The 10,715-nt window shown below is 42.1% G+C and overlaps 1 protein-coding gene and 1 non-coding gene across 2 annotated transcripts; one reads left to right on the top strand and one right to left on the bottom strand.

Annotated features, from left to right (window-relative positions):
* Nucleotides 1-2,784: 2,784 nt before the first annotated feature.
* On the bottom strand, nt 2,785-4,904 carry LOC109909940 (proteasome maturation protein). The gene is made up of 6 exons (XM_020509033.1): nt 4,823-4,904; nt 3,847-3,947; nt 3,672-3,732; nt 3,417-3,518; nt 3,192-3,285; nt 2,785-3,020 (listed from the first exon to the last, which is right to left on the bottom strand). Exons 1-6 carry the CDS (start codon nt 4,901-4,903, stop codon nt 2,953-2,955), a joined length of 507 nt encoding a protein of 168 aa, XP_020364622.1. The 5' UTR covers nt 4,904; the 3' UTR covers nt 2,785-2,952.
* A 184-nt stretch (nt 4,905-5,088) lies between these two features.
* Nucleotides 5,089-5,160, top strand: trnac-gca (transfer RNA cysteine (anticodon GCA)). The gene has a single exon. It is a non-coding gene; the product is annotated as a tRNA-Cys (tRNA).
* Nucleotides 5,161-10,715: the final 5,555 nt, after the last annotated feature.

The raw sequence follows: 10,715 nt of genomic DNA, 5'->3' as shown, positions 1-10,715 counted from the left end.
CAAGCTGATTACCTATTGCAGATTCAGTCTTCCCAGCCTGGTGCAGGTCTACAATTTTGTTTCTGGTGTCCTTTGACAGCTCTTTGGTCTTGGCCATAGTGGAGTTTGGAGTGTGACTGTTTGAGGTTGTGGACAGGTGTCTTTTCTACTGATAACAAGTTCAAACAGGTGCCATTAATACAGGTAACGAGTGGAGGACAGAGGAGCCTCTTAAAGAAGAAGTTACAGGTCTGTGAGAGCCAGAAATCTTGCTTGTTTGTAGGTGACCAAATACTTATTTTCCACCATAATTTGCAAATAAATGCATAAAAAATCCTACAATGTGATTTTCTGGATTTTTTTCCTTCTCATTTTGTCTGTCATAGTTGAAGTGTACCTATGATGAGAATTACAGGCCTCTCTCATCTTTTTAAGTGGGAGAATTTGCACAATTGGTGGCTGACTAAATACTTTTTTGCCCCACTGTATATCTGCTGGAGTGCGTGCTACGAGTGGGTGCTGCTATGGTGACCAGTGAGCTGAGATAAAGCGGGGCTTTACCTAGCAGAAACTTGTAGATAACCTGTAGCCAGTGTATTTGGCGACGAGTATGAAGCGAGGGCCAACCAACGAGAGAGTACAGGTCGCAATGGTGGGTAGTGTATGGGGCTTTGGTGACAAAAGAAAGGCACTGTGATAGACTGCATCCAGTTTGTTGAGTAGAGTGTTGGAAGCTATTTTATAGATGACATTACCGAAGTCGAGGATCGGAAGAATGGTCAGTTTTACGAGGGTATGTTTGCCAGCATGAGTGAAGGATGCTTTGTTGCGACATAGGAAGCCGATTCTAGATTTAATTTTGGAGTGGCGATGCTTAATGTGAGTCTGGAAGGAGTGTTTACAGTCTAACCAGACACCCAGGTATTTGTAGTTGTTCACGTATTCTAAGTCAGAGCCGTCCAGAGTAGTGATGCCGGACGGGCGGGCAGGTGCGGGCAGTGATCGATTGAATAGCATGCATTTAGTTTTATTTGCGTTTAAGAGCAGTTGAAGGCCACGGAAGGAGAGTTGTAATGGCATTGAAGCTCGTCTTGAGGCTAGTTAACACAGTGTCCAAGGAGGGGCCAGAAGTATACAGAATGGTGTTGTCTGCTTAGAGGTGGATCAGAGAATCACCAGCAGCAAGAGCAGCATCATTGATGTATACAGAAAAGAGAGTCGGCCTGAGAATTGAACCCTGTGGCACACCCATAGAGACTGTCAGAGGACCGGACAACAGTCCCTCCGATTTGACACACTGAACTCTATCAGAGAAGTGGTTGGTAAACCAGGCGAGGCAATCATTTGACAAACCAAGGCTGTCGAGTCTGCCAATAAGAATGTTGTGATTGACAGAGTCGAAAGCCTAATATTGCTTGCTAACCTGGATTTCTTTTTAGCTAAATATGCAGGTTTAAAAATATATACTTCTGTGTATTGATTTTAAGAAAGGCATGGTTTATGGTTAGGCACAGTCGTGCAACAATTGTGCTTTTTTCACAAATGGCTTTTGTTAAATCATCCCCCGTTTGGCGAAGTTGGCTGTCTTTTTAAGGAAGAAATAGTCTTCACACAGTTCACAACGAGCCAGGCGGCCCAAACTGCTGCATATACCCAGACTCCGCTTGCGCAGAACGCAAGAGAAGTGACACAATTTCCTGAGTTAAAAGACATTCATGTTAGCAGGCAATATTAACTAAATATGCAGGTTTAAAAATATATACTTGTGTATTGATTTTAAGAAAGTCATTGATGTTTATGGTTAGGTACACATTGGAGCAACGACAGTACTTTTTCGCGAATGCCGCACCAATTATATGCAACGCAGGACACGCTAGATAAACTAGTAATATCATCAACCATGTGTAGTTAACTAGTGATTATGATTGATAATTTTTCATAAGATAAGTTTAATGCTAGCTAGAAACTTACTGTGGCTTTTTACTGCATTTGCGTAACAGGCAGGCTCCTCGTGGAGTGCAATGTAATCAGGTGGTTAGAGTGTTGGACTAGTTAACCTTAAGGTTGAAGATTGAATCCCCGAGCTGACAAGGTAAAAATCTGTTAACCCACCGTTCCTAGGCCGTCATTGAAAATAAGAATGTGTTAACTGACTTGCCTAGTTATTTTTAAGGTGTATTGAAAGGTTGAAAGGTGCAGCTACACACTGCGCAGCCACACTAGTGTAGACAGTGTAGAGTTCCTCCCCTCCTCTGCTGATAAGTCCTTGTCCCTGTGGGACACCTGTGTGCTCAAGACACTCTATGGCAGCCGCAGCTCCATTAACCATGCTTCCTTCAGCCCCGCCGGCGACTTGCGAATCTTGTTGTGCTTTCATGCTATGTGACATCAGGACGTGCTCACCATAGAGTCTAGCAACGAGGTGGATTTCAGCCCGTCTTGCCGGATGCTGGCGATTGCAGGGCATGACTGTAAGGTGAGGGTGGTGGATCTGGTGTCCTCACAGGTGGCGGGTGTGCTGAAGCACGAGGGCGCTGTGCAGTGTTGTTTTGATCACAAGGGGGAGTACTTACTGTCAGGGGCATCTGACGAACAGATGTGTGTTGTCATGATGGATAAGATAAATCATTAGAGTTAAACCTACACACAATCAATGTACCAAATAAGGACCACTAACCATAGCTCATTGCAACAAATCTTGCCTTTGTATGAACAATAAAATAAATGTTGATGCATCGTGTGCTTCTGTGTATTTCTAGAAATTAAGTACAACAAAAACATTACCACACCAGCAATAAATCAACATCATGGTTGAGTTACAGGATTTATTAGAAACAAAAGAATCCAATGATACAAAAGTATTGAGTGCGGTCTCACATGAGGAAGTAAGTGACCATCTCTAAAGCAGATGCATTGTCACACGGTAACTAGTTAACAGCGGGTAAACACAAACGTCCTGGGGTCGGACGGCTCTTACATCATGCCCAGCTTGTACTCCACCATGATGTGGGGCTCACCCATCATCTCACTCTGGGCTGGATCTGCAAGGAGATGGACACAAAATGGTGGTGAACATGGTTGTTCACATCAGAAAAACAACATAGCCGTGAGTTCTCATCAGCTTCACTTCAACTGTGTTCCCTGTGGCTTTAGTTCCTGATCATTTTTCTGCTCTCCTCCTTTGTAGACAACCTATTGTTAGTGTGTCTTACCGTTGAGGATGTCCTCAAAGCTGATGCTCTCATCGTTCCCTTTGAGAGTGTCCAGAGCCAGGTGTGAGCTCTGCAGGAATGGCAGGCGCTGGATCTGAGATGGGGAGGAAAGAGTGAAGGTATACGTTGGAAAGTTATTTATTGCAATTGCTCAGACACGGTTCCTTGTTTTCAATGAAGATCAGAGATATGCTATTGTGTGTGAGATAGTGTGTGTATGTATACCTGTCTAGCTGCCCTGTACTCCATCTGTAGTTTGAGGGGAGCGTGGAGGCCCTGGATGTTTCTGAGGTTAGAGAAGTTCATCTTGTCCTGGTTCAGCTGAAACTGCAGGGAGAGGAGAAAACACTCAATGCTGGAGCTAAAGTAGCAGAGATGGTTAGGAGATAAATACCTGAAGACTTGTATTAACTCCCAGAAAAGATGCATAGACTGTAGCTCAGTAAAACAGGACCTGTGTCAAATATGTTGGTCACTCACATTCTTTTCTGAAAGCTCCAACGCATGGCTGGGAAGCAGCTCATTTTTCACACTGCTAAATCTGAGAGAGAAACAGAGGGATAGGAGAAAACGGCAGTTATATCAAAAACTGATAGTTTAGCTAGTTACATACTTTGAGTTAATTGAGTGTCCAACACAGAGACAGTACTCTCACCCGCTCCTGAGTGTGTCCTGAACGCCATAAGCCCCAACCTGTGGACCCATGCCCGTCACCGGTACACTGTCCTTCAGCTGTGATCTGAGTCCACGGGTATTCTGGTGACGAACAACAGAACAACTCGATTAGAATTATAACAGAGGCATAGTAACACTTTACTGCAACCCAAACAACAGAGTTAACGTCAGCGAATTGCTACATTGTTAGTTGTCACGAAACAAAAGACAGGCCGGATGATAATTGGCGCGTTGCTATGTAGCTAACGTTAGCTAGCTAATGGTCTAAACTCACCAAAGGTGATCGTGATTTATTTTAGAATGCATTGTTTTTCATTAAAATTACCCAAACGAAGCTGGGCAGGTGGGTTGTCTACTTTGATGCCTTACTCAATTAGAAAGTCTGTGTGTTTTCGCTGGCGCTGTAGTAGTCATAAAATAATACACATGGTCATTATACACGTTTCTTCTCGAAATAATTTAAATTGGAAGAGGTAGTGAAGAGTTGAGGCGTTACCATACATTCTAAATTAGACATTCACCCACTTATGGAAACACCATCGCTATCAGCAAAGAATATTGGAATTATGGCCTATCCTGTTAGCATACAGCCACTGCTCTACCTGTCCCGTCCTTTCCGCCCGTCTCGCTCTGCTTGCTTTTCCAGCTTCTGTTGAGGCTTTCGGCTTCTGATTTGTTTTTCACGTAAGTTAGATACATTAACCAAACAGAGATATCTAGCTAACGTTGGCTCCCTCATCGCTGCTAGTTAGCGTTAGCTAGCTCCTCGCTCACTGGCACGAGTGACTAAGTTACTCGAAATCAAAACGTCTCTACAAATACAGCTAGTAATGAAGGTCCAGAACCCCACGATTCATTGGTATTTCGTATAAACAATATAGTTAACTCGCACAAACATCAACTTTACACATTTACTGTATTAATTAAACAACAAATGTTGCTAATATGATAGCTACCATTGTCGCTCTGATGAGGCTGTTTTCACTTTCAGTTAAAAAAAAACTTCCGGTTGGGGTTGTGTTAGTTTTACGACACATCCGAATCAGATGAAATATATACAACCAGGCTAGTAGAAGGAAATAAAAAAGGAAAGTACGTTTACCGTTGTCTAAACTATTGTTGCATTGTTATTTACATGTATTAGTATATGGTTTATAACACTTTATATACAGTTAGGTAAATTTGTCTTTATATATGAATTCCGTTTCAGTCATTATAGGTTGGGGGTATAGCTCAGTGGTAGAGCATTTGACTGCAGATCAAGAGGTCCCCGGTTCAAATCCGGGTGCCCCCTCATTTTTGTGTGTCCTTCTTTGAGTGATAATTTGAACATGAATATAGGTATAACATTTCGACGCACATTGTGTCTGGTTTACCTACATCTGATGTCCTTAGACTTATTACAATTTGTTAAACGGTGGAGTAGAAAAAATATAGAATCCACACTTATGACTACAAATATATAAAATGTAGTATCAACATAAAGTGACATTCACCACTTTGCTTCATTTCTCTTCACATTTAATTGAATCTCACTGCATACGGTCATGGTTTAAGTAGTCTCTGTCAGTCTGTATTGCAATTTTCTGGTCTGGTCAGTGATATAGTCAGTCAGCCAGCCATCAGTCAGAGAGATTGGCCTGGAGCGTTCTGACTTGATGAGGCTGGAGGATACGGAGCTGACTGAACTGAGCTGCACTTCCTAACCTGCCAAAGGTATGACCATATTAGAGACACATTTTCCCTCAGACTACACATATCCACAAAGAATTTGAAAACAAACCCAATTTTGATAAACTCCCATATATATATACTGGGTGAAATACCACAGTGTGCCATCACAGCAGCAAGATTTGTGACCTGTTGCCACAAGAAAATGGCAACCATTGTAAATACAACCCATATTTATGTTTATTTATTTTCCCTTTTGTACATCGTTACAACACTGTATACAGACATAATATGACATTTGAAATGTCTTTATTCTTTTGGAACTTCTGTGAGTGTAATGTTGCTGTTAATTTGTATTGTTTATTTCACTTATGTTTATTATCCATTTCACTTGCTTTGGCAATGAAGTCTATTGTCAAATGTTTCCCATGCCAATAAAGCCTTTAAAATCGAAATTGATAAAGAGGGAGTTGTTACTCCCCTTGACCACAGGGGGATGCTATAATCACGTTGAAGTTGTTGGTTTGGTTATAATGTGCCATAACTCAAGGAATAAATCATTGTACCTTTGCAAGACTCAGAGGAATTACTGGTGCACACATTCCTCCAGTCATGAATATACCTGCAGAAATGTGAAAAAACATTGTTGCTTTGGGTACACTGCATTGCAGCTGTCTCAATGAATTGAGGCAACTCAATATTAGGAAGATGTTCATAATGTTTGGTATACTCAGTGTAGATTAGCAATAATGATGCTGTTTGAGGCATACAGATCAGCGAATATCATAGTGAGTGGTGCTATTGCAGGTAAGGATGCTCACTAACTCACATCTGCTTCAGCCACTTGATCTCCCTCCTCCTCTTCACGTGCTGCTGACTGGAGTTTGGAATGGTGGAACTCCACCTTCCTGCCATTGGTCTCCAATGTGATGATGTCACCTAACAGAGCAACCTGAACCAATAGACTTCTCAAATTATAATCTTCTTTCACAGAGGAGCTGAGTACTGCACTAAAGCAATGATGACAACATAGTATCTCTTTGCGGTTCCAACCATATCATACCGAACGAACCCATATACGATATAGTGTGATATCATTGGGTCTGAACTTCTGCCCCACCTTCACAGAGAGCAGTCTCCAGCCGTTGTTCTCTATGCGGCAGTACCAGCCAGCCTGTTCGTCCTGCACCAGGGGCCTCTGGTTGTATTTTTGCCTGGGGACGGGCCTCCTGCCTGGGGGAGGGTGTGTATCCTTTGGGGCTATTGGCACACATGTCCAGGATGGGTCGTGGGTGTAGATGTAAATAGTAGATCTTATAGTGGATGCTCGGTGGAAAGATTGTCTATGTGGGAAAGGACAAACAAATCTCACATTAGCATGCACACATCTATTTGTATTGCATAAATCATCACAGATAGCTTTTTAAATAAATTCCGGCACAAGTATTGTGAGTGATAGGTATTTTTTCTGCATTTTTAGCACCGTCAAAATGAACACCCCTCCCAGTCTGAATCTGATTTGGACTCCTACCGCAGCATCCAGAATATCTCTCTGCAATAACAACCATTGTACCATTCATAATGGTCAATGTATGTGTGTGTGTGTGTGTGTAGGGTGCTACCTCACTGGGATTTACTTTTTTGAGCAGGAGTCGAGGGTCTCCCTGGTTAAAGAACCTCACAAGGTTCTTGAAGTACTAGAAAACGCGTGTATCCAACATATAGGAGATGGAGAGGTTACACAGTCTGTGTGTGAGTGTGTGTGTGTGCCTGTGTGTGTGTGTGCCTGTGTGTGTCGTATTGTGGTGCCACCCACCACGTGTCTTCTCCAAGTCCTCTGTATCATCCTGGCAACCCTGTGGTAGACCCTCTGAGGCTGGCGGTCCAGCTCCATTGTATCCTCCCCTGCAGGAGGGTCCTCCACTGGGGAAGAAGTTGGGGCTGATGGTTTGCTGATGTCAACGTTGTGAACAGAGTGCGCCATGGTGGCGGTGAGGTTATGGTATGGGCAGGCATAAGCTACGGACAACGAACACAATTGCATTTTATCGATGGCAATTTGAAATCACAGAGATACCATGATGAGATTCTGAGGCCCATTGTCGTGCCATTCATCTTCCACCATCACCTCATGTTTCAGCATTTTAATGCATGGCACCATGTTGCAAGGATCTGTACACAGTTCCTGGAAGCTGAAAATATCCCAGTTCTTCCATGGCCTGCACTCACAAGACATGTCATCCATTGAGCATATTTGGGATGCTCTAGACCGCTCTGGACCGACGTGTACGACAGCGTGTTCCAGTTCCTGCCAATATCCAGCAACTTCACACAGCCATTGAAGAGAAGTGGGACAACATTCCACAGGCCACAATCAACAGCCTGATCAACTCTATGTGAAGGAGATGTGTCGCGCTGCATGAGGCAAATGGTGGTCACACGAGATACAGGCTGGTTTTCTGATCCACGCCCCTACCTTTTTTTTTAAGGTTTCTGTGACCAATGGATGCATATCTGTCTTTCCAGTCATGTGGAATCCATAGATCAGGGCCTAATGAATTTATTTCAATTGTCTGATTTCCTTAAATGAACTGTAACTCAGCAAAATCTTTGAAATTTTAGCATGTTGCGTTTATATTTTTGTTCAGTATACAAAATGTAATATCTCAGCAAAGACCTACAGACATGAAGCAAAGTGCGCTGTGCTTCTGAGAATGTGTTGTATCAGTTAATCATTAAAAGCCTTGTATATTTTACCCCCTTAAACATTTACCTGTTTGCGTAAAGTCATCTAGTTAACAATTAACATGGGCATGGCAGAGTGTGTCATTGTAAAAAATAAAAAAAATAAAAATTAAAGAATGAAACTTGAGATGAGAGAAAAAGGGAGAAAAGATCTGAACATTTGATAAAACATTTTTCGTCTCCATGTCAAAACACGCTGACAGACACAGACATACAGTACCAATCAAAAGTTTGGACACCTACTCATTCAAGGGTTTTTCTTTGTTTTTACTAGTTTCTACATTGTATAATAATAGTGAATACATGAAAACTATGAAATAACACATATGGAATCATGTAGTAACCAAGAAAGTGTTAAACAAATCAAAATATATTTTATATTTGAGATTCTTCAAAGTAGCCACCCTTTGCCTTGATGACAGCTTTGGACACTTGGCATTCTCTCAATCAGCTTCACCTGGAATGCTTTTCCAACAGTCTTGAAGGAGTTCCCACATATGCTGAGCACTTGTTGGCTGATTTCCCTTCATTCTGCGGTCCAACTCATCCCAACCATCTCAATTCGGTTGAGGTTGGGTGATTATGGAGGCCAGGTCATCTGATGCAGCATTCCATCACTCTCTTTCTTAGTCAAATAACCTGGAGCTGTGTTGGGTCATTGTCCTGTTGATAAACAAATGATCACAAACAAAGCACAAACCAGATGGGATGGCGTATCGCAGCAGAATGCTGTGGTAGCCATGCTGGTTAAGTGTGCCTTGAATTCTAAGTAAATCACTGACAGTGTCACCACCTTTTGGTTTCACCACTTCCTCCTCCATGCGTCACAGTGGGAACCACACATGCTGAGATCATCCGTTCACATACTCTACGTCTCAGAAAGACACAGCGGTTGAAACCCAAAATCTCAAATTTGGACTAATCAGACCAAAGGACAGGTTTTCACCGGTCTAATGTCCATTGCTCATGTTTCTTGGCCCAAGCAAGTCTCTTCTTCTTATTGATGTCCTTTAGTAGTGGTTTCTTTGCAGCAATACGACCATGAAGGCCTGATTTGCGCAGTCTCCTCTGAACAGTTAATGTTGAGATATGTCTGTTACTTGAACTCTGTGAAGCATTTATTTGGGCTGCAATTTCTGAGGCTGGTAACTCTAATGAACTTGGGTCTTGGGGGACTCAGGGTCTTCCTTACCTGTGGCGGTCCTCATGAGAGCCAGTTTCATCATAGTGCTTGATGGTTGTTGCGACTGCACTTGGAGAAACTTTCAGTTCTTGAAATTTTCCGGATTGACTGACCTTCATGTCTTAAAGTAATGATGGACTGCTGTTTCCCTTTGCTTATTCGAGCTGTTCTTGCCATAATATGGACTTGGTCTTTTACCAAATAGGGCTATCTTCTGTATACCACCCCTACCTTGTCACAACACAATTAATTGGCTCAAATGCATTAAGAAGGAAATACATTTTACAAATGAACTTTTAATAAGGCTTTGTCTGTTAATTGAAATACATTCCAGGTGACTACCTCATGAAGCTGGTTGATGGAATGCCAAGAGTGTGCAAAGCTGTCATCAAGGCAAAGGGTTGCTACTTTGAATAATCTCAAATATAAAATACATTTTGATTTGTTTAACACTTTTTTGGTTACTACATGATTCCATATGTGTTATTTCACAGTTTTGATGTCTTCACTATTATTGTACAATGTAGGAACTAGTATAAATAAAGAAAAACCCTTGAATGAGTAGGTGTGTCCAAACTTTTGACTGGTACTGTACATTACATGAAACTGAGAAAGAGATTCTCACACTTAATTTGGGGTGTAGCTGTCGCCTGCCTGCCAAACAGTGAACACCACACTACTGCACCCAATGTTCTTACTGAGACTGCATTCCACCCAACAGCTATGGGAAACGATGACTCTAGAACCCTTGCCAGAGTGTGAGAGAGAGGAGGGAGAAAGAGAGACAGAGAGAGCCAGAAACCTTGCCAGGGTGTGAGGTAGACGGAAAGAAAAAGTGAGGATGGGAGGGGAGAAGAGAAAGGTAATATTTTCCAAATGACAATTTAAATGTACATTTTAATAACCCATCATTATGTAATAACTATTAGGAGACGCCCTTTCGAATGTTGTTGTTGTGCTGACAGGTTGAACTGTAGTGGGGAGAAGTCCTTTGAAGTGTAGAGGCAGAGACAAGCAGGTGCATGCATGTAATGCCATGAGCATTGCTGATAGCACCTACGCCTGCTGAATACATATTAAACAACGCCTGAGAGCCAGACATAGAGTGCATTCTGAAAGTATTCAGACCCCTTGACTTTTTCCACATTTTGTTACGTTACAGCCTTATTCTAAAATTGATTAAATTGTTCCCCCTCACATCAATCTATACACAATACCCCATAATGACATAGCAACAACTATTTTTTTGA

The sequence above is a fragment of the Oncorhynchus kisutch genome, linkage group LG18 (genome assembly GCF_002021735.2).
Source record: "Oncorhynchus kisutch isolate 150728-3 linkage group LG18, Okis_V2, whole genome shotgun sequence".
Classification (NCBI taxonomy): domain Eukaryota; kingdom Metazoa; phylum Chordata; class Actinopteri; order Salmoniformes; family Salmonidae; genus Oncorhynchus; species Oncorhynchus kisutch.
The sequence above is the reverse complement of the archived record's forward strand: the minus strand, read 5'-3'. Positions and strand labels throughout refer to the sequence as shown.

What these genes read in the sequence shown, in the direction of transcription:
- LOC109909940 (XM_020509033.1), bottom strand. Translation starts at nt 4,903, where the DNA reads ATGTGTCGTAAAACTAACACAACCCCAACCGGAAGTTTTTTTTTAACT. An exon ending in TGGAGCTTTCAGAAAAGAAT is followed by an intron (nt 3,519 to 3,671) that starts GTGAGTGACCAA and finishes CTCTCCCTGCAG; the next exon opens with TTTCAGCTGAACCAGGACAA. An exon ending in CTTTGAGGACATCCTCAACG is followed by an intron (nt 3,021 to 3,191) that starts GTAAGACACACT and finishes ATCTCCTTGCAG; the next exon opens with ATCCAGCCCAGAGTGAGATG.